We start from the raw sequence: 25284 nt of genomic DNA, 5'->3' as shown, positions 1-25284 counted from the left end.
GCATTTTACAAATGTGATTATGAAACCCCAGGTAATCTTTTCCATCCTTAACACTTTCCACTTCAACGCTGAGTGGTGTTCGGCACTGCAAATTTTGTTTTTAACTCCAATGTTGAACCTAATTCAACACCATTTTTTGCTGCTCTCACATTCTCTATTCTCAAATCTGACTGTGCTACGCACCAATACTGCATAGTCCTGCCATCTAGGGAAACGTGTTAACTAGTAGCAGTTGTGTTGAGAGGAAGTTTGTAATTATTACATTCAAGTTAGCAGGCACCAAGTGGGTAGTTCTTCACATACAGTCCTTTCTGAGGAAGAGATCGTGGAGGTTTTGGAGGAATCTAAAAGCGGAAACAAGAATGAGAACGATTTTTACGATGACAGTGATTCATTTGTAAACAATTCGAGTAAAATGACGAAAACAATCCATTCAGAAGATTGTTTCAAAGAATATCACACAATTGAAAAACTCTCTATTCTAATGCTTATGTAAATATTTTTGAATGAAATCGCTCTGTCTGTTTTAATGTATATCTCAACTGTTTGTTAGAGGCTTCTTTGATTTCGTAAAGAGGCCTGTGCAATTTTCTGCAGGGTGCTCACTGCCCAGGTGGTGGCAATTTAAATAAGAACACACACAAAGATGCCAGTATCTGAATTATGGAGTGCAAAGAGTTAATCCACTAAGTTGTCACACGTCTCCAGAGCAAGATTTACTCTCACAGAGTGTATACGCGGACAAGAAAAAAACATTCCCGATTTTTTCCGGACCTCCAGGTCAGAAATGCACTTTTCCCATGTGAAAATACATTACTTCAAAGGTGAAAATACACTTTTTCCATGATAAACGACAGTGTTCTTTCCCTCGGTGCTGAAAAAATATCAATCCTTTGAATGAAGGTGTCAAACAACAGCATTGAACTTCTCGGCGCTTTGCAAAGATCTTTGATGTGCAGCAATATGTACACTGCATATCTTCATATTACGAGAGTATAAATTCGAATTTGACCAAACACAGCACATTAGTTTCTGAAGTATTGAAATAGATATTGCAACGCACTTTTGCAAGCCAATCATAACTCATGTCACGTTGTCTCGCCAGCCAATGACAGCAGATATTCAGAGCACTGGAACTGTGATGTAGTCAGCCAGTAGCAATATCATTGTTAAGCAACATGAACACACAAATAGAAATAGTTAATTGTTTAAATTAATGTACATAGTGTAGTTACAAGAGAAGCTAAGCTTTCACATAAATACTGGTCTTTATAATGTGTATTACATTTTAAGATACATTACACAAATGCGTCACTAAAATTTTAAACAATGACCTTAATTTCTGGTCTTCTGGGTTCGAAATTATTCTAAGAGGCTGGTCCTCAAAGTGTTAAGTTTTAAATGAGAGTCAACCGCTCTGTCATTTAAGAAATTCATTGCACGTTCTCACACATAACATATTTCAACTTGCGTAAAAGGAATTTGCCCATGTCCATCATATTGGAACTAAATGAATCCATTAATTGTCTAAATGGAACGCTAACAACTGCTTATCTACGTTTGCTAGTATGAATACTTTTCTAGCCTTCTTGATGGATTTATTAACTTTAGTGACCATCATTGGTTTGACAACATTATGATCACTAATCCCCATCTCTCTGTTGATGCTGTCGATAAGGCCAGACCTGTTTGTAGCCCCTCCCCCCCTTTTGAGTCACCAGTCTTCTGACTGGTTTGGTTGCCCACCATGAATCTCTCTCCTGTGCCAGTCTTATCATCCCAGAACCGGGCTTACAACGTATGTCCTCAGTTATCTGCTGGATGTATTCCCATCTCTGGCTTCCTCTACAGTTTTTACAGTCTGTAGCTTCCTCTAATGGCATGCAAGTTGTTCCATGATCTCTCATCAGATGTCCTACCACTCTGTCCCTCCTCCTTGTCAATGTATTCCATGTATTCCTTTCCTTGCCAATTCCCCACAGAATCTTATCATTCCTTACATTATCTGCCTACCTAATTTTCAACATTCTTCTGTAGCATAACATCTCTAATGCTTCAGTTCTCATCTGTTCCACTTTTTCCCCAGTCCATGTCTCACTACCATAGAATGCTGGCGCCAAATGTACACACTCAAATTTCTTCCTCAAATTGAGGTCTGTGTTTGATACTGGTAACTTCTCTTGGCTGCAAATGCCCTTTTCGCCAGCGCTACTGCTTTTTATGTCTTCTTTGCTACATCCCATTATGCTTTATTTTAATGCCTAGGTAACAGATTTCCTCTTCATATGCTTTGTTATCACCAATCCTGATAAGTTTCTCACTGTTCTCATTTCTGCTACTGCTCATTACTTTCATCTTTCTTTGATTTACTCTCAATCCATATTCTGCACTCATTAGACAGTTTATTCCAGTCAATGGATCCTGTAGTTCTTCACATCAGTGAAGATGTCAATGTCATCACCAAATCTAATCACTGATACCCCTTCACCATGAATTTTAATTCCAGTTACGGACCTTTCTTTTTTACCATCATTGCTTTTTCGCTGCACAGATTGAACAATATGGACAAAAGGCTACATCCCTGTCTTACATGCTTATCAAGCCTGGCATTTCACTCTTTGTTTTCCACTCTTATTGCTCCCTCTTGGCCCTTGTACATATTGTATATTAACGTCATTCCCTGTAGCTTACTTCTATTTTTCTTGGAATTTCAAACATCTTGCATTGTTTGACATTGATGAATGCTTTTTCTAGGTCAAAAAATCCTATGAACATTTCTTGATTGTTCTGTAGTCTTTCTTCCCTTATCAACTGCAAGGTCAGAATGTCTACATCTACATCTACATTTATATTCCGCAAGCCACCCAACGGTGTGTGGCGGAGGGCACAGTCATTACCTCCCTTTTCTGTTCCAGTCGCGTATGGTTCGCGGGAAGAACGACTGTCTGAAAGCCTCCATACGTGCTCAAATCTCTCTAATTTTACATTCATGATCTCCTCGGGAGGTATAAGTAGGGGGAATCAATATATTCGATACCTCATCCAGAAACGCACCCTCTCGAAACCTGGCGAGCAAGCTACACCGCGATGCAGAGCGCCTCTCTTGCAGAGTCTGCCACTTGAGTTTGCTACACATCTCCGTAATGCTATCACGGTTACCAAATAACCCTGTGACGAAACGCGCCGCTCTTCTTTGGATCTTCTCTATCTCCTCCGTCAACCCGATCTGGTACGGATCCCACACTGATGAGCAATACTCAAGTATAGGTAGAACGAGTGTTTTGTAAGCCACCTCCTTTGTTGATGGACTACATTTTCTAAGGACTCTCCCAATGAATCTCAACCTGGCACCCGTCTTACCAACAATTAATTTTATATGATCATTCCACTTCAAATCGTTCCACATGCATACTCCCAGATATTTTACAGAAGTAACTGCTATCAGTGTTTGTTCCGCTATCATATAATCATACAATAAAGGATCCTTCTTTCTATGTATTCGCAATACATTACATTTGTCCATGTTAAGGGTCAGTTGCCACTCCCTGCACCAAGTGCCTATCCACTGCAGATCATCCTGCATTTCGCTACGATTTTCTAATGCTGCAACTTCTCTGTATACTACAGCATCATCCGCGAAAAGCCGCATGGAACTTCAGACACTATCTACTAGGTCATTTATGTTGTTGTTGTGGTCTTCAGTCCTGAGACTGGTTTGATGCAGCTCTCCATGCTACTCTATCCTGTGCAAGCTTCTTCATCTCCCAGTACCTACTGCAACCTACATCCTTCTGAATCTGCTTAGTGTATTCATCTCTTGGTCTCCCTCTACGATTTTTACCCTCCACGCTGCCCTCCAATGCTAAATTCGTGATCCTTGATGCCTCCTACCAACCGATCCCTTCTTCTAGTCAAGTTGTGCCACAAACTTCTCTTCTCCCCAATCCTACTCAATACCTCCTCATTAGTTATGTGATCTACCCACCTTATCTTCAGCATTCTTCTGTAGCACCACATTTTGAAAGCTTCTATTCTCTTCTTGTCCAAACTAGTTATCGTCCATGTTTCACTTCCATACATGGCTACACTCCATACAAATACTTTCAGAAAAGACTTCCTGACACTTAAATCTATACTCGATGCTAACAAATTTCTCTTCTTGAGAAACGCTTTCCTTGCCATTGCCAGTCTACATTTTATATCCTCTCTACTTCGACCATCATCAGTTATTTTACTCCCTAAATAGCAAAACTCCTTTACTACTTTAAGTGTCTCATTTCCTAATCTAATTCCCTCAGCATCACCCGACTTAATTTGACTACATTCCATTATCCTCGTTTTGCTTTTGTTGATGTTCATCTTATATCCTCCTTTCAAGACACTGTCCATTCCGTTCAACTGCTCTTCCAAGTCCTTTGCTGTCTGTGACAGAATTACAATGTCATCGGCGAACCTCAAAGTTTTTACTTCTTCTCCATGAATTTTAATACCTACTCCGAATTTTTCTTTTGTTTCCTTTACTGCTTGCTCAATATACAGTTTGAATAACATCGGGGAGAGGCTACAACCCTGTCTCACTCCTTTCCCAACCACTGCTTCCCTTTCATGCCCCCTCGACTCTTATAACTGCCATCTGGTTTCTGTACAAATTGTAAATAGCCTTTCGCTCCCTGTATTTTACCCCTGCCACCTTCAGAATTTGAAAGAGAGTATTCCAGTTAACATTGTCAAAAGCTTTCCCTAAGTCTACAAATGCTAGAAACGTAGGTTTGCCTTTTCTTAATCTTTCTTCTAAGATAAGTCGTAAGGTTAGTATTGCCTCACGTGTTCCAACATTTCTACGGAATCCAAAATGATCTTCCCCGAGGTCCGCTTCTACCAGTTTTTCCATTCGTCTGTAAAGAATTCGCGATAGTACTCTGCAGCTGTGACTTATTAAACTGATAGTTCAGTAATTTTCACATCTGTCAACACCTGCTTTCTTTGGGATTGAAATTATTATATTCTTCTTGAAGTCTGTGAGTATTTCGCCTGTCTCATACATCTTGCTCACCAGATGGTAGAGTTTTGTCATGACTGGCTCTCCCGAGGCCGTCAATAGTTCTAATGGAATGTTGTCTACTGCCAGGGCCTTGTTTCGACTCAGGTCTTTCAGTGCTCTGTCAAACTCTTCACGCAGTATCTTATCTCCCATTTCGTCTTCATCTACATCCTCTTCCATTTCCATAATATTGTCCTCAAGTACATCGCCCTTGTATAAACCCTCTATATACTCCTTCCACCTTTCTGCCTTCCCTTCTTTGCTTAGAACTGGGTTGCCATCTGAGCTCTTGATATTCATACAAGTGGTTCTCTTCTCTCCAAAGGTCTCTCTAATTTTCCTGTAGGCAGTACCTATCTTACCCCTAGTGAGACAAGCCTCTACATCCTTACATTTGTCCTCTAGCCATCCCTGCTTAGCCATTTTGCACTTCCTGTCGATATCATTTTTGAGACGTTTGTATTCCTTTTTGCCTACTTCATTTACTGTATTTTTATATTTTCTCCTTTCATCAATTAAATTCAATATTTCTTCTGTTACCCAAGGATTTCTATTAGCCCTCGTCTTTTTACCTACTTGATCATCTGCTGCCTTCACTACTTCATCCCTCAGAGCTACCCATTCTTCTTCTACTGTATTTCTTTCCCCCATTCCTGTCAATTGTTCCCTTATGCTCTCCCTGAAACTCTCTAGAACCTCTGGTTCTTTCAGTTTATCCAGGTCCCATCTCCTTAAATTCCCACCTTTTTGCAGTTTCTTCAGTTTCAATCTGCAGTTCATAACCAATAGATTGTGGTCAGAATCCACATCTGCCCCAGGAAATGTCTTACAATTTAAAACCTGGTTCCTAAATCTCTGTCTTACCATTATATAATCTATCTGATACCTTTTAGTATCTCCAGGATTCTTCCAGGTATACAACCTTCTTTTATGATTCTTGAACCAAGTGTTAGCTATGATTAAGTTATGTTCTGTGCAAAATTCAACAAGGCGGCTTCCTCTTTCATTCCTTCCCCCCAATCCATATTCACCTACTATGTTTCCTTCTCTCCCTTTTCCTACTGACGAATTCCAGTCATCCATGACTATTAAATTTTCGTCTCCCTTCACTACCTGAATAATTTCTTTTATCTCGTCATACATTTCATCAATTTCTTCATCATCTGCACAGCTAGTTGGCATATAAACTTGTACTACTGTAGTAGGCATGGGCTTTGTGTCTATCTTGGCCACAATAATGCGTTCACTATGCTGTTTGTAGTAGCTAACCCGCACTCCTATTTTTTTATTCATTATTAAACCTACTCCTGCATTACCCCTATTTGATTTTGTATTTATAACCCTGTAATCACCTGACCAAAAGTCTTGTTCCTCCTGCCACCGAACTTCACTAATTCCCACTATATCTAACTTTAACCTATCCATTTCCCTTTTTAAATTTTCTAACCTACCTGCCCGATTAAGGGCACTGACATTCCACGCTCCGATCCGTAGAACACCAGTTTTCTTTCCCCTGATAATGACGTTCTCCTGAGTAGTCCCCGCCCGGAGATCCGAATGGGGGACTGTTTTACCTCCGGTATGTTTTACCCAAGAGGACGCCATCATCATTTAATCATACAGTAAAGCTGCATGTCCTCGGGAAAAATTACGGCTGTAGTTTCCCCTTGCTTTCAGCCGTTCACAGTACCAGCACAGCAAGGCCGTTTTGGTTGATGTTACAAGGCCAGATCAGTCAATTCCAATATCCGATTTCGGAATCTCTACCTGACCATGTTGTATCCTAACTGAAATCTTCTGGCTTTTTCCAAGTATACTTACTCCTCTTGTGATTCTTGAACACAGTATTCACTATTACTACCTGAAATTTACTGCAGAGCTCACTTAGTCTTTTACCTATCTCATTCCTAGCACCCATATTCTCCTGTAGCCCATTCCTCTCCTCCTCCCCACATTCCAATCCCCCAGGTTCATCTCCCTTTTCTAACAAGACCTAAAATTGCCACTGCGTGTGGGTTGGTGAATTAGTTGTTCAAGGCACTTTTCGGAAAACCCCACTACTGAGAGCAGACTTTCCTTGAATGATTATACAATGGTTACAGCAGCACCTGGTGATCTGTAAAAAATTCAATAAATAACTTGAATACACCAAGACCTGCTACTTATGTCCAGACAACTTCACGGTCAGACTCAATTTCGACCTCGACAGACAATATTTTTGTCAACAACGATGAATACTTTCCTTCCAATGGCATACAATCTTTCTGATATACATTCCATGCCTCAATGAACATTTATGACTTCTACTTGAGGTTTCAGGCCGCTCTCAGTTCTGAGAATGGCTTGTGCATGACAACTTTCCTGGAGGGCAGTAAATTCAGGAACTTTGTTTCGAATGCTCTTCAGCCAGAAGAGGGAGCCACCGATTCTGAAAGCTTGCATATTGTCAAATCTTTTATGTATGTTTTCTCCTGCCACCACACGGTGAATAATTTTTTTTTTCTAACCAATTATATTAAAATACATCCAGCTGAAGAGTACTCAAACTCACTCAAAGTCCAGAGGATACCATTGGGATGTAAAATGCAGCACTCAAAAAGCCATACATTACACTAGGCCCCTACATAACAAATGTACACATTAAAATTCTTGGGATATTTGCTGTGCTTTTTTGAAGTCGTGTGTGTGTGTGTGTGTGTGTGTGTGTGTGTGTGTGTGTGTGTGTGGCGGAGGGGGGGGGGGGTCTAAAGTTTCACTGAATTATTATTAAGAAAAAATGCCACACACATCTCATTCCCATACCTGCAGGCAAACCTAATAATGATCAAATGATCAGTGGACGATGCAACTGAAATGCACAAAAAATTACAAAGGACAAGGAACGTCCAAATAGTAGATGAATCTTCCTTTCACAAGAAAAGCAACAGACAAAATCAAACAATGCAAATTCCAGGGTGAAATATCAACAATATTAGGAGAAGGATAGATTGTTACTCGCTCTAAAGATGACCCACTGAATTGACAACAGGCACAATGAAAATACTGTTACATCAAACACATGGAATGAAAATAATAATCAACAAATCACAACAAACAACATAATATACTACAAAAAATATGTCGGTAATTCAATCCTGCTTCGTAATGGTACAAACAGTGAAACTGATGCACTAGCAGGAGACATTAGCAAAATGCGTAAAAGTATTGAACTCACATTTGAGCATGAAACAAACAAGAGCATATATTTAATTGACCTTAAAATTTGTAATATTAACCATAAACATCAATGACGCATCTACAGAAAATCCGCCACCACAGACATCTCCTCATGTCATTCCAACCAACACAAAATGTCATACTTCTGAGCCCTGGTACAACAAATGTAAAACGTACCTATGAGTCACACAGATCAACAAAATTAAATCAGTTTCACACACACACACACACACACACACACACACACAAACAAACACTTCACACTACATTCAATCCACAACAAATCAGATTTCTGCAAGAGCCAAACCTGATATACCATCATCCCACTCACAGACCCAATATTATACCAAATTACAAACTTTTGCAAAATGAAGAATATTAATGTCAGCATTTCTATCAATAGTAAATTACAGCAAAAAATGACCCATGATGTAAATCTGTTTGCCATAACAGTTCATTCAAAGAAACATTCAAAGGAAGCCTACCGTCAGTAGCACGTAAATACACAGCTCACTTAGTACTAGTTGGAGGCACTTTACCCTACTGAGTACAGATTTGGATGAATACAGATTCATTTCGAGGAGTACAGGCAGACAGTCATGCAAAATACTTTTAAACACATTTTGTGACAACTGTCTAGAGTAGTTAACTCGTCAGCCCCCACACAATGGAAATATCTCAGACCTTGTTGATATAAATACACTGGATCTTACCGACAATGTCAGCATCAAAACGGGTATTAGAAATCATGGTGTCACTATAGCAAAAATGATTACGAAAGTTAACAGATTTGTCACGAAGGCTTAGAGAATATTTGTTTTTGATGGAACAGGTAAGGTGTTAGCTTCTCACTTAGACATTGAATTGACATATCTTAGTTCCAGTAATATGATTTAGAGGAATTATAGGCAAAGTTTAAGCAGATTTGTAAATCGTGTCTGGAGTTTTATCAAAGTGGATAAAGGATGGAAACAATTCACCATGGTTTAACAAAGATAATCTGAAGTTTTGAGGAACCAGAGGCTGTTGCACTCTTGGTTCAAAAGGGACTGCACACACGACAACAAACGAGGTTAGTAGAGATTCATGCATCTGTCAAAAGATCTGTGTGTGAAGCATACAATTACCACTGTCACACCTTAGCAAAAGATCTGGCAGAGAAGCCAAGAAAATACTGGTCCTATGTAAAATCATTAAGCAGGTCTAAGGCTTCCATACTGACTCTTGTTGACCAATCTGAAGTGGCAGTTGAAGATAGCAAAACAAAAGCCCAAGTTTTAAATTTCACAGTCAAGAAATAGTTCAGCCGGAGAATCTTGCAAACATACCAGACTCGCTTAAGGATGACATAGTAATAAGCACCCCTGGCATAGAGAAGCAACTGATGCAGTCTTACAAACTCTACAGTACTGGTCCGTCACCTAGCCTGTATTTATCGAGAATCTCTTGGCCAGCACAAAGCCCAAGTGACTACACTATATGGTAGTGTGTGGAGTATCAATGTAGATATTTGTCACTACCTACCTGCATTTAATGAAAATAATTTTCCAATTTAACACATCAGTAATTTATTCTTCCTTTCCCAAAGAATGCTATATCTTCGTATCACTGTACTATAGCAAATTGGACACTCATGTACTTCGTAAACTCTGTATTTATTTTAGTATGCTATAAATCAAGACACGCTGCACATTGAAAATTCATTTTATGACCAAATGAAAACATTTTACAGTGCAAACACACAAATGCATGTGATTGTGAAAATATGAACATTCTTCAGAATATATTTCACTGGAAGAACACTGCAAAAAGGAAAGTGCCACATGGGCACTTAACATTTGCATTTTAACAGATCTCTGGAGAGCAACCATTTTTGCTACACACATAATTGTTGTTTACCCTAGGGCAACTAACAGGAAACCAATTTATCATTTGTTTAAATGCAAGTGTAAAAAATTGTCTGACAATGAATTGTGGAAAGTTCGAAACCAGTAACGGTCCTTTTTGAAAAAATTAACATAAAACTAATTTGTGGCTGGTTGCTGTAGACCATAAAAATGTATTTCATATAACAGCCAATGCCTTTATTTGGAAAAAAAAAACTGTGTTGTTAAACATTATAGTAAATTGAAGGTGAAGAGTGGAAGAAAGGAAAGGAGTGCATCACCGCTGTCAGCTGCCTTGAGACAGTATGTGGAATTGGCGGCAACAAGTGAACATTTATACCGTTCCAGGATTCGAACCTGGAATCTCCTGCCTACTTGGCAGGTGCGGTAACCACTGCGCTACTCCGGACACAGCATTATTGCAACTGCATGGACTATCTCACCTCACGGCCAATCCACAATCCCATAAAGTGCCACCTATCCGCAGCCCCTGTCCATTTCCTTCATGTTCCCTCTTCCAAGACTCCGACAGGATATTGGACACATTGGTGCATCCACACTGAAGAAGGTGTATTCATTGCCCAGTATGGCCTATGAAATTATATAAATGTCTGAAAGAACAGACACCATACGTTCATACCCATTATAGCTTCCAGCCGAAGCCTTCTTCAGCAAAGGAGGAGGGCGCACGCGCACACGCACACGCACACGCACACGCACACGCACACACACAAAGGTAGGCATACCTCATGCACACATGACCACTAAATTCTTGCATTTCCAACTGGAATGCGAAAGTCACACGAGTGCAACCTAGAGAGGGGCATGGGATGGGAAGGGATAGAAGGTGTATGTGGAGGAAGAGAAGAGGGCAGTCTGATGGGATGTGCAGGTACTCAATACAATATACCATGGTGACAGGACTGCACATAGAGCCATATGCAGATATAAAGACATTCCTTAAAAAGCCGTTACTATTACCTCAACACAGACAAAAACCAGCGTAGTGAGCAACAGAATGGAGACTTCTCCATTTACTGCATATTACCATGTAAACAAAACAACAGTAAGTCGCTCAAGGAATCATGGAGAAGATACAACAGAAGTGGATATGGAAGGCAGAACAAGAAGCGGAAATGCAAGTTACAAACACGAATTCTACTTGCTTTTGTAACTAACACAATTAATCTCTACATGCGTAAATGAAGTGTGGACTAACCTGCACAACGTATGGGTGGCCCAGTGCTTTGCAGGCTCGAACATTTGTTTTCAAAATACTTGCTAGCTGCTTCACTGCATCTGGATCTTTTAAGACCTCTACATTCTAGAACAGAACAATAAGAATAGTATTACAAGAACAAACATATTCTTACAATGGGAAAAGTAGAGAAACACTGCAGATGAGTACGACAACAAGCCTCGAATAATTACTTGTAAATTATAAATTCACCAACAAGATCAAGAGGATAAGGAGGTGTTTAAGTCCAGAGCATTTCTCTCATATGTCGGGAACATTTCATCGAAAGTAGGCAGAATTTTAAGGAAACATCGTGTGAAAGCAATCTTCCGGCCACCTACAAAGACTCGTGCTCTTCTGGGCTCAGCCAAGGATGATCTGGGTTTACGGAAGGCTGGAATTTATAAAATACCTTGCGAGCGTGGGAAAGCCTACATTGGTCAAACCACACGCACAGTACACGACCGCTGCGTTGAACACGAGCGCCACACTCGCCTTTTACAGCCCAGTAAGTCGGCCATAGCCGAACATTGTATTTCCACAGGACATACTATGGATTATTCGGCCACAAAAATCTTGGCCCCATCGAGATCCTTCTGGGATTCAGTTGTGAAGGAATCCGTAGAAATACGTTTAGCGGATAATCTCATTAATCGTGATGGCGGCTTTTTATTGAATAAGGCCTGGGACCCGTTGATTTCTTTAATTTCAACCAAAAGAAAACTTTTTTTGGCTTCTGACACGTCGAGCGACAAGTAATTTTAATATTGAAATTTTGCATTTTATTGTTTTGGACACGTCTGTGTGCATGTTTTACTTTTTTCACCCATTCGATTGCGCTCCATAGATGCAGTAATATTGTAGAGGGCCTTGGAATCGACAGGTGGCGCGCATGTTACGGTAACTTGCACATGCGCGCCTGCGGCACTTTTACGTATAAATAGAGCGACTTGCACCAGCAATCTCCAGTGTCAAACACTCGCCTGAAGATGGCTGTAAGATTGTCAGCCGAAATATCGTGGAAAGAAGTCGATGAGATCCGGCTGCAATCCCGAAATCTTGTGGAATACAGGATGCTATTCATAATGTGGATCAGGCCAGTCTGTGTGGCATGTGATCACTTCCCATTTCCTGTTACGCACACATCAGTGGTCTGTGGTGCTGGTACTATGCTTGAAATATCTTGTGTAGATTATGTTTGTGCAAGCACCACTGCATTTAATTCTCAGGAGCAAACTTAAGGACAAGATAATTATCCAGGCACCGGGATTTTAGTGCATCACAGATCTTTTTCCATAGAGCTATTAAATGTTTACTCCCCAAGGGATCTTCTCTACAGCCATATGACTGATAAAACAAGATACATTCAATTCTGGGCTCAACATTTGCCAATCTGCCAATGATCCAGTCATATATAATATTCAGATGTTTCGCTAGTCCTGTTTGCTTGATGCTGACTACTTTTTCCTATAGTATGTTAATTTTTTCATTTCTCCGGATCTTTTGTATCTATCACCTTTAATATACCTATAATAATAATCTATAACATAATAATCAGTGCATCATGCACTGGTGCTGCTGCTCGCAGCATGGTTTCAGTTGCCTGATACTGCATTGTATGTGTGCGCATGTGACTACTGTTGAAGAGGGCCTTCATGCTGAAAGCTGTAACTGTGAGAGTCTTTTTGTTGTGTCTATCTGCGACTCAACATCTCGACTATATGGTGAGTAGCAGCTTTCCTTCTCATAATATTGTTAAAATCTGTTCTACATATTCTAATCTTAGTCTGTCTCTACTATTTTTTCACTCTACTGCTGCTTCTAGCATCAGGTTAACTATCCCTGAATGTCATAGCAAAAGTTCTACAACATGTCAGATCTGGTAAGCAGTGTGCATATATTGGGTTTGTGCATAATTTCATAGTGTTTTCCAATGTTTAATAAACAGAATAGATACTGATAAGAGAGACTTTAGTCATCAATAATATATTCTCCTTCACTATTTACAACAATCTGCCAATGGTGGGGTAGCTTTTCAATTCTGTGACTGTAGAAACCACACGGTTTGGAGGCGAAGAACTTGTCAAGCCATGTTCGGACCAAGTTTCCATCTGGAAAGGAAGTTCCTTAACATTTGTTCCATACGAAGCAGGAAATGTGAAAATCTGAGGGTGCAAGATCAGTTGAACAAGTTGGGTGCCAAGCGACTTCTCAAACCAACTTCTTTATAGTGTTTTTGTCAGTCCAACAGAATGTACGTGGGTGTTATCGTGGAGTAGCATCACATCACGTAGTCTTCCTGGTCACTGTTCTTGTATTGCACCTACAAGGAATCTCAGTTGTTGAAAATATACGTCAGCAGTGATGGTTAAACCTCAGGGAAGCAACTCGTAGTACACCACACCATTGTTTCTCCAGATGCATAACATTATCTTTTGTGGCTAAAAGCTGGTCTTTGTACGGAGAATTGCTGTGTTGTTTGGGTTCAACCATTCCTTTCTTTTCCTTGTGTTACAATAAAGACACCATTTCTCATCACCGATAACAATACAGGATAGGAATGGTTGGTGTTGTTCACAAGCCAACTGATGACGAGCGAGCAGAGAGCGCATATGGCCAGTCGCTGATTTCTCTGATTTTGGCTTAAATCATGCAGAGTCCACACACCTGATTTTTTAATTTTCTCCGTTCGCTGCAAATGTCACACAATAGTGGAATGATAATAGTTCATCACATTTGCTGGTTCTCAAGTACATACATGTGGATCGTTCTGGATTAATCCATTTAAATAATCTTCATCAAACACTATGTGTCTTCTTGAACGTGGAGAGTAACGAACTTTGAAACGATCTTCCCCAAAATGAAATAAACTTTTTTGCCGTGCTCTGCCCAATGGCATTACCCCCATACACAGTGCAAATGTTTCTGGCTGCCTCTGCTGCTGTCACCCCTCTAATGAAGTCAAACAAAAGAATATGTCGAAATGTTCCAATTTCTCCACTTGGCACTCCGTTTCCTAGTGTCCACAACTCCATTCACTACCTCCAAAATGACAAAATGTAAATTCAAATAGCAAAAGTGAACTACAATTAAAAAACGAAAATCGATGAAAACACACATAGCAATCAGAACACCGACATGAAAAACAAAAACACTACTTACTTGGGCAACTACAATTTAATTCAACAGAATGTTGTTAACGATAACATTGAACTGAAATCCATTATTTCTCACAATCAAATCTATAGGGGGCATTCAAATGAAACCCGATCACTAGTGGAAAGTAACAGTAACGATTTTATTAACTCAAAAATGTAGTTATACACAGTACACATACTCAAAAATAGTCGCCAAAACTGATGGCACATTTGTCGTATTTTGACACTAGCCCGTTGATTCCATCCTTAAAGAAGCTAGCAGGCTGCTGTTGGATCCAGGCCTGGACCCAGTCGCACACTTAACACTTCATCATCCGTTGCGAACTGATGTCTGCAAATAGCTTGTTTTAGAGTTCTAACCACATGAAAGTCACATGGTGAAAGGTTGGGACTGTACGGCAGATGTTCCACTGTTTTGCACCGAAACTGCTGCAATGGCGTCTTCACAGCATTGGCCATGTGGGCGGGCATTATCATGCAGGAGGGTAATGCCATTGGACAACATGCCTCAGTGGTTCAAGTTAATGGCTCGTCTAATCACATCACTCCTCATTGTTCCTGCTTACTCGCCCACATGTTTGGTATGGACGGTGACTTGGGTGACCACCTTTTCTTCGGCGTAAAACCACACTGGCGCTATGCAACATCAAATGGTGTGCACGCGTCAGTCCCTCTACCAATAGATGGCGTCACCATACCCGCAGTTATGTGATGCCCCACCTTACGTGTAAGGCAAAGGTAGATGTACTGACCAAGTTTCATTTGAAGCAATCTCATACAATACGGTACAAGGAAAATCAGTTTATGTTGTAGAAAATGACATTTACCTTCGAGGCCTGACATATTATGTCATCCCACACTTGATTCGGCAGTGACATGTATTTTTCAATTAGATGCTCCTGCACAACCTGGTCCACCTGTGCACTAATCATATGACCAACAGCCTCATAAAACGTGTGTACCTGGGGAAAAAATTTTCACCAATTTAAATAAAAAAGGGCTCACAGAAACATTGTAATAGAAATAAGTTTTCACATCATGTGTTTTCACAACATAATTATATGGAAGTTACCTGTTGAGTCTGTAGATCACATATAATTGAACTTATTGTTGACAGAATCTCTTCAATGAAGGGAACCACTTCACCAACTTGAACAGTCACAAAATGTCGGCGACATTTTAAAGCAATTTTTATGAAGGTGTCACATGCCATGTCTTGAACACCATCGTGTGTTTCTGGAACAGGAAGGCCATGAAGTAAATTATAATGAGGAAACTGTTTTAGGTTATCACTACAGTATCACTTTTGGAGAGCATAAAATTATCTTATAAATTATACGCTTCAAGGAGAATTGCAAGATGTGTCTAACGATAACGCATAAATTCCCTGGATAATCCACAAAATGAACTGAATGTGGGAAATACATATACTGCTACAATGAATTTTATTGTGAATGCTAAACAGAGACAATCACTCTGCAGCAGGCCAATTATTCACTCCAATGTAATGATGATCTTTTCCAATCCAAGGTTACTTGACTAACACAAATGCCATGTCCAAAGACATGGTTTTAGGCCTAAGCAAAGGACTAGTGCACGATTTTCTGCCTTACAGTACAACCTCAAGGAATGGACAATTTGGTATAGGAGAGAAAAGTACAGAGTAAAAAATGTGAGGCAGACAAAGGCTCAGCTACAGTAAGGAGATCTGAATAGCTCTAGGTTGCAGCAGTTCTGCAGCTACGAGTTTTTCCAACTGACGACGACGACTATGACGAGCACAGCACAACTAAAAATTAAGAATCAACAAAGTAAGAAACCTGCTTTGAAGCTTGCATTTTAAATGTGGTAAGGCTACACTGCTCAAAAACTCAAGACATCAGACACAAACTAAACCACTTCCAACACCTGCTACAACAGATTTCCTCTTTGTTATTTCCTGTACTATTTGGCACATTACTTGCGTCAAAATTTGCTGTTCTCTTTATTTCTTGTTAGATCCCAACAATGTAATTTCTATTCACAATATATTTAAGTTCATAACTTTATGCTGTCAGGTATTCCTAAAAGTTCGTGGTTCAACAACTTTTAAACAGATTCTTTCAATTTGTCAACCTATAACTTAAGCTGTAATCAATACTGCATGTTTTTTGAGATACTCCACTAATCTGTGTCTCTCTTTGAATTCCAAATGAAGTAGTTTTTTTATTTTTTTTATTTTTTATTTTTTTAAAGCACAAAATCAACTTGCATTCAAGCACAATATCATCAGTTCCCAGCAACGTGAACATTATGTTCTTCCATTTCTATTTTCCATCCTTTGATGCAAGATTAGTGTCATTCCACTATTTATCAACATGAACAGTAGTAATATCTCATTTAAACCGCTGACAGTAAGTGTCACAATTTAGAGTCCCGTTGATGTATGCGTTTCTATACTACAGCCAATTTATACTCATTAGCAGCAAATAATGAAAAAGTCATCTCAGATAAAGGAGACCAAGTCAGTTAAAATACAAATACTGTGTGTTCATCACGAGCAGTGATTTCGATGTGCAGAAGGATAAAAAGAGATGCTCCATAAATTTATTAGCACGTTATGGACAAAAATTAAATTACAAAGTAACTTTGGGTTTGCAAAGAAAATGTAGAAATATTTGGGGTGTATCAGTATCAAAACAAATAAATGTTCACAAATATTTGGCATGATGTAAGACAGTCCACCATTAATGGAATAACATGCGTAACTGATGTGCAAGATGATCCATGTCTTACACAAAAACTAGTAACATATCAAATCTGCTCAACTAAAAACATTTTCTCAGAACGTACCATGCAACACAGCAGGAATTCTGAACGTAAATGCATCTCGTACAGATAAAGATCTAGCTACAACCCACCAGGAAAAAACTGCAATTGAACAAAATCTTCAAACCAGACACCTAATACCAACCACTTAATAAGGCGCTGTACATTAAGTCTACCAACCAACCACTACAATTTGGACAGAGCTCTTAAACACCCTAAAATCCACCATACAATTACGTCAAGCTCCAAAAAGGAGAAAAAACAGGTGGTTAAACATGACTTAAGATCAGGCACTAGAAGAAAGGACCAAAGTTTGAAAAAATTTCAGCATTAACAAATCATTGAAGGGGTGGCAAAAATTTGAAGATCCAAAAACAATCAGTAAAGCTCGATTCTAAGCAAAAAATGCAATTACAATAAAATCCAACTTTCAAGAAATACAACAAAACTTCAATAATAATAATAATAATAATACCAGGAACTTTTACAACACACTCAGATAAAATCTTGGGGGTTACCCATCACTCAGGCTGTTTTTTAAAACCCAAGATACCTGATGGCTCACTACAAATCAACACGAAAAAGGCTGTGAAATTCTGACGGACTATTTCAGTAAATTTCTCAACTGCAGATGTTCCACAGAAGAACACCCACACCTCATACCAACAATAAAGGAACTATCAGATATAATACAAATTAAAGCTACAGAGAAAGCTGTATCTGGTGGGGAAAAACAGTAATCAGCTGCCACAACTTCAGAGCAGCAAAGCTTGACCATAATCCATATATATCTTATATACTGTAATCAAAAGTTCTCTGACACAATTCTGTGTTTGCGTCCGACTGCTAATCTAAGAATCAGCTCAAGAGATTTTGACAGTTTTCACTAATAGACAGATTGATTCATGAGGAAGGATTATGTAGAAAATTTATTAACTCTACACCAGACTAGTTGTCCAGCTATAGATATTTAAGTGTTAGCTGTGCGAAGCCAGGCGGGTCATTAGTCAGATGCTGAATTATGAAAAACACCATTTCCCCAGTAATCTGAATTGTTGCAGAACTTTGGATACTAAGTGAAGAAAAGGTGACCCAAATAATCCACAAGGTATTTGTACAAAATCTGGAAAACCGAATGAATCCTTTCTGAATGAAAATGTGTTCTCACTCACTCACTCACTCACTCACCGTGCAAGGACAAAACTAATCTGAACATTTCTACAGGAAATCACTCCTCCCAGCCATCTACAAGATTCTCTCAAAAGCCCTCTTCAACAGGCTCAAAAAATAAGTGGAGCTGTCGATAGGAGAGCACCAAGCAGGTTTGTGCAACAGATGGTCCTATACAGAACAGATCTGGAATCTTATGATGATTCTTGCAATGACAACAGGAATACTATTGCCAGCTTTGTGAACTACAAGAAGGCATGTAACTGTATAAACAGACAAATACTCTTTGATACAACAGAAAAATTTGGATGAACAGAAGGAAATGAGCAGTTGTTTGGGAAACACTAAAACAACCTCTAAAGTGAAATTTCTGAGACATTTGTGATTAAAACTGGAGTGCAATAGGGTGGCAGGCTCTAAACATTACTCCATCATCATCCTCGAAAAAATTATCAGTACATGTAAAAAGGAGCTGAAGAAATCCAAGTAGGCATAAGGAACAGGAAATCAACATGAAATGCTTGGCACTTGAGGATGATATTGCAATCATCAAAATCAACCAAGAACAAGCCAAATACGACATAAAAAAGTACAAAATCACATGAAAAACTGATTTGCAAATTTCAAGAAAAAAGTACATACAAATGGAAAGATTGGGTCATCTCCCCACAGAAACAACCAATGAGAACTTTGCACAAGACCCTCATTTCAAATACTTTGGAAAAGTTATTCATCCATCAAGAAAGTATCAGAAAATTCTGAAAAGCAGACACGCTCACGAAATCACGAGAACAAATCATCAATATCCACAACACAAAATTAGGGCACAACAACAGTCATACTTCCAAGAAGTATTATACACAGTCGAGGCAACACATATTAGCAGAAAAACAAAAATTAAAGAAAGAGAGGATGAGGAATCGAAAAATCCTTACAAAAATGTCAGACCAATAAACAGGGAACAAATTTAGATGAGGAGAGCAACATCAGGTACAGACAGACAAACAGGAAAATCACAGACATGGTAAGGAAAAAAAAAACACAAACAAATTCTATGGACCCATTCATAGGATGAATGAGACCAGAACAGCAAAAAAAATTCTTCAAAGTCATCCATCCTGGCAAAGTCAATAAAGGAAGTAATGTAATCAACAGATAAGGATTTGAAAACAAAAGACAAAATAAGACGACATATGAGCGAAAGGAACAACTTAATGAACACACAAAGAGAATTTGAGAAGAGAGGAGGAAACAATGAATTCATTAAAAAGGATTGAAGTCCAAGACTTTTGTCAATTGAAAATGATCATAAAAATATAACAAGAACAGCATGCAACAGTACCATTTGATTAAATGTTAAACAAAAATAAAATATTGATGTTAACCTTACCATCCATAAACTTACCATGCATAAACTCAAAGAGTTTATTTACTACAGTCTTTAGGAATTTCCAATGTGCACGAAGGAATCTTGGGTACTGGCCCACCACATACATAATATTGGACGCGATAATTGCTTTGTTGTCTTTTCCCTTCTTCTGTTCACACAATCCGAGCAGATCTTTGATAACTGTCACCAAAAACCTTTTCTCATCCTCCTCATGCATAGCACCAGATATACTACCAATGGCCCAACATAACTGTTGAAACAAGAATGGATGATGGTTTGCAGAACAAAGGCGCATGGCGCATAAACAACATACAACAGCTCCAAATAACATTATACAGTGTCCATCAAAAAGACCTCCCGTATTTTGATAGGCCACTGTAGGAGTTGTTGTGGCAATACTGATTTGGAGGGACATATCGATTGATAGCAGTGTATGTGCCATTCTGTCGTAGGTGCAACAACATGGCTAGGTGAGCATTGTGTATTTGTTGTAAAGGAGTATATCCATTATGATTGTTATGTGATTACCATTCAGCAAGTATTTCGCATTCAGTTCCCGATAGAAAAACTATTTGAGTTTGGGTATCAAACATTAGGGTATCAGGTTCTGCACTGAATACAAAATCTAATGGCTGACTTTGGACTGCAAAAATGGGGGAAAGTGTGATGCATGTGATAAAGAGTCCACCCAGCAATCTCCAAAGCATTCAGCACTTAAACATGTAGCTGCCCTGGGATTGTCTAATAAGATGGTTGGTTGGTTGGTTGTGGGAAGAGGCCAAACAGTGTGGTCATCGGTCTCATCGGATTAGGGAAGGATGGGGAAGAAAGTCAGCCGTGCCCTTTCAAAGGAACCATCCCAGCATTTTCCTGGAGCGATTTAGGGAAATCACAGACGCGGGATGTCTAATAAGAATACGATGTATTTTGCACATAGGTCTTCACAGGCACCATCTGCCACCACAGCTGAGGGGTCAGTGTGGCAGAATGCCATGCCAAAGGCCCAGGTTAATTACCGGCCAGGTCAGAGATTTTCTCTACTGACAGACTGGGTGTTGTGCTGTCTTCAACATCATTTCATCCTCATCAACACCCAAGTCGCCAACAACTAAAAAGACTTGCACCAGGCAACCAATTTACCAGACAGGAGGCCCTAGCCAAATACACATTTCATTTCACATGTACCCATATAAAATGATGGTTACCTAAGAATTAACAGAGATTTTGAAACTGTCAGAGTTGTGTGTGAGGAAATTCTCCAGAACATTCCCCCCATCTTGATTTCCTCTGATGAAACCCATTTCAACTTGCCAGATACTGTAAATAAAATTTCTGTTACTGGGCAGCAGAAAACCCTTAGGAACATCACCAATGACCATCTCGCTGCCATCATAGGACTGTCTGGTGCATCTATGCTGAATTTGGTGTGTGAGGTCTGTATTTTTTGCAGAAGATGGCATAATGGTAATGATTGATTCAAATGACTAATGTCACATGATAAAGACTTCCACTAACCTATGTTAAACCTTTGTTGGGGACCATGGAGGGAGAGAAGTCTGGTTCCAACAAGACGAGTCACAGCTCTCACTTCTCAGGGTTATTTAGAAATTTTGAGAGAGCCGTTTCCTGGATGTCTTCTCTCTTTGTGAGGAGACAATGTCTAGCCCCAAGATCACTGGATTTATCATCAGATTTTTTTGTTTAGGGATACTTCAAGGCTCAAGTGTAAAAACATCAACCCACAATCCCGCAGGCACTTAAGGAGCAATCACCCAGGAAGTGGAGGCCATCCCACCAGAAGTGACACAAAGAACCATGGATAACTTCAGGAAAAGGTTTCATCAATGTAACAACAATGGAGGAGACTATTTATTAGACATAATGTTTAAAACCACCTAATGTAAAATGGCATAGCTGTTCACAAATAAATGTATTTTCCCAGAATCTCTATTTGTAACTATCTTTTGAAATATGAGAGGTCTTTTTTTCGGACACTGTATAACATTTCAGTATACAAAAGAACGGGCTGTAATGAAGTGCAATTTCTGACAGTGTTTTCTTTATAGATGCTACAAACATGTTAACCCCTCAAGCCAGCAGTTTCCGTACTAGTGCCAAGCCTTCTGGTTGTAGTTTACAAGAACAGCTTGTACAAGAATGCAGCTCCAGTGCAGGAATTATTTGCGAACATTTATTAAATTTCATTGAGATTATTAACAACAGATCTTTATTATGTTTAAAATATAATATGAACTTTCAGTGTAATGCAGTCTACCAAACAAAGCCTACACTGCAGTCTTTTTTCACAAGTTTCCAGCAGTCTTGTTAAGAGTCACAGACTGGAGCTTAGATGTAAATCTTCCTTTGCCTTTTCAGTTACTTACTAAGCAATAAATGCATTATGTACTGAAACATAATATTATTGTGTACTACTGTAGACACTTTTTCCCCTTCCATCTTTTAAGGCAGCTTGTGATTGCTGATTTCCTCTGAAAGCCCACTAATTAGCAAAGATCATGGTGCGCTGTAATAGATATCCTTACACTTAGCCAAAAAAGTAGTGTTACCGGTCATCAACAGACAGAAGAGAAAAACATATTTATATGCAGGACTGTAAAAGAGTATTTGGTCAGGTTACCACCCACGCAAATGCTCACAACTATCGAGTATAATCCTGGCTTAAAGGGTTCAGAGATAACCACTGATTGCATTAAAATTAAGTAAATTATCTAGAAGCATATCATAAAATTTTATACAAATAATGACTTATGATACAAATGTATGTACATATATACTCCACAAGCCACCATACAATGCATGCTGACCTGGTACCGTTGCTAGACATTCCCTTCCCTCACAAATGGAGTGTGGAAAAAAATGACTGCCTATATGTCTCCGTATAAGCCTAAATGTTTCTCATTTCGTACTCACAGGCCTTACCCGAGAATTATATTGGTGGCAGTAGAACTGTCTGAAGGCAGTCAAAAGTTCCAGTTCTCTAAACTTCCTCACTACCAGTAACAAATATAGCCGTTCACCTCTCAGTTGCTTCTATGTCTTCCTTTAATCCGCCCTGAAGGGTATCCCAAGCACTCTGGCTGTACTCGAGAAAGGGCAAATTTTCTGAACACAGTCTCCTTTAAAGAAGAGCTACCCTGTCCTAGGATTCTCCCAATAAACTGAAATCGACCATTCACTTTTCTATCACTTTGCAATTTTAAGCCGAGATACTTAATCAACATAAATGTGTCAAGCAGCATACCACTAATACTGGTATATAGGCCAATATACCATCGTACCTTAATATCGGTGGGAGTTCACATGCAAATACATGCAAACTTTTGTAAAATCATACCCTTAATTTAAGGGAAGCAATATGATAACGAAAAATGCAACAAGTTTACACAATTTTTCTATCTGGTTTATGAAAAGTTAAACAAACATGGTGCAGTGTTTAAGACAGAAAAAGCTCAGGGAACAGAGTAGATTTGATATGTTCATAGAACATTCCCAAGGTCAACTCGAAGAAATTTGAGAAGCAACAAAAAACTTAATCATCTCATTCAGTGAAGAAGCACAGTAATAATAAAAATAATTGTTATCTTTTAATGTCAACTTCCTAAGGGAAAACCAGTTGCACTAGAAAACTCCTAATATAACATTTGTTCACTTCTGTCAAAATTTCGAAAATATTAATGATGTATTTTCATCACTTCTACAAAATTTTAGCAAGTGGGATAACCTAATTTCTTTTGTTTCCATTTCAAGTTCAAAATACTGGAATGTCTTACCTGCATTGCTTAACTTGACAGCTGTTGGCAAGAAAAACACAACCTCTGATGGTACAAGGATGGCAGAAGGGAGTCAGTTGTGTCCTTTTCAGAGGTATCTTCGACACATTTGTGTAACACAGTTTCGAGTGAAGAAAAATCTGGATCTGGGTGGTCAGATGAAAATTTCAACGCTGCTCTTCCTGGGAGTTCAGCACCTTTTCCACTATAAGAATCCTGTCTCTGGAATTTATGGTCCTTTACTCATAAATATTCTTAAGTGTTCCAATAGTTCCTCTCTTCAACAATTTTCTCAGAAGCTGCCAAACTACTCTTTTATCACCAATACATTGACTGTACCAATCAACTGGACAAAGTACAGCCCATTTCTAAATTGCCTCCTTTTCTATTTCCAAATCTGTTTCCTTCTTATATTGAGAACATGTAGAACTTTTGGACTTAAATCCGCAATTTGTTAACCATAAACTAATCTTGGTACACAAAATCAACTCCAAATGTATGCTAATTTAAGTCCCCCATTACTTAATACCTACCCCTTCTTTATAGGACACTGTATACCAAAGTTGCACTGCAAGGTGCTCTATTACATCTTCTGACACACAGTATGAAATCTGTACAGGCCTTATAGCATTGGTGTTATGTGCATCCAAGATGGGACCATGCAACAATGACATAAAAATTTACTTCTTACTGTGTTATAAACAGGGTGTATAAGTGGACAAAGAAAAAAAAAAAAAAAAAATTCCCAGATATCCCGTTTAAAAAATATACTTTTTTCTGGGCGAAAATACACTTTTTCCGTGCTAAGTGACAGTAGGTTTTCTGTAGATTTTTCCCTTGGAACTGTAAAACTTATCAGTCCTTTGAATGGTCAACGTTTTATACACTGGCGTAGAACTTGAAGGGGGAGCGGGGGGTGGGGTAAGGGGGGGAGGGGGGGGGGAGTTTTGGAAAGACCTCTGATGTGCAGCAAAATAGATGCTGCATGTTTTCGTATTACGAAAGTATAAATTCGAACTGCACCAAACACAGCACGTTAGTTTGCAGAGCGTTGAAATTGAGATTGCAATGTCCTTTTGTAAGCCAGGCATATATCATGCCATGTGTTCTCCACAGCCGATGACAGCAGATATTCAGTCAGCCAATAGCAAGATCACTGCTACATAGTGCGAACACACAAAGAGGAAAAGTTAATGGTTTACATTTGTATACATTGTATAGCTACAAGAAAAGCTAAGCTTTCACGTATATTATTGGTCTCGAAGATTAATAATTGATCTTTTTTTGCGTATGTTATGCTTTAAGATACATAACACAAATGTGCTAGAAGATTTAAAATAATGACATAAATGTCTGGTCTTCTGGGCTCGTCGCTGGTCCTCAAAGTGTTCGGTTTTAAATGCTGTGTAATTTAAGAAATTCATCCCACTTTCTCACTCGTAACATAATTCATCTTGCATAAAAAGAAATTTACTTTGAAAGTAACGCTTTTCGAACCGCCGTTCGCTATACTATCCCGAGACTGTTAGAAATAGGTTCGATTTAGCAGTTGCCAGAGACAGCCAAAAAACAGGCATTATTGCGAAT

At 39.0% G+C, this 25284-nt stretch overlaps 1 protein-coding gene across 2 annotated transcripts in view; it reads right to left on the bottom strand.

Moving 5' to 3' along the window:
- Window positions 1-25284, bottom strand: part of LOC126416063 (exportin-1) — a 139606-nt gene that overhangs the window by 38733 nt on the left and 75589 nt on the right. For both annotated transcript variants that reach the window (XM_050083539.1, XM_050083540.1), the window contains exons 11-14: window positions 19922-20156; window positions 15611-15774; window positions 15366-15500; window positions 11363-11467 (exon numbers count right to left, since the gene is read on the bottom strand). In XM_050083539.1, the coding sequence (XP_049939496.1) occupies window positions 11363-11467; window positions 15366-15500; window positions 15611-15774; window positions 19922-20156 (639 nt within the window). The remainder of the gene's footprint in view (window positions 1-11362; window positions 11468-15365; window positions 15501-15610; window positions 15775-19921; window positions 20157-25284) is intronic.

Source organism: Schistocerca serialis, chromosome 8 (genome assembly GCF_023864345.2).
Source record: "Schistocerca serialis cubense isolate TAMUIC-IGC-003099 chromosome 8, iqSchSeri2.2, whole genome shotgun sequence".
NCBI lineage: Eukaryota > Metazoa > Arthropoda > Insecta > Orthoptera > Acrididae > Schistocerca > Schistocerca serialis.
This window is presented reverse-complemented; position numbering and strand designations above follow the sequence as displayed.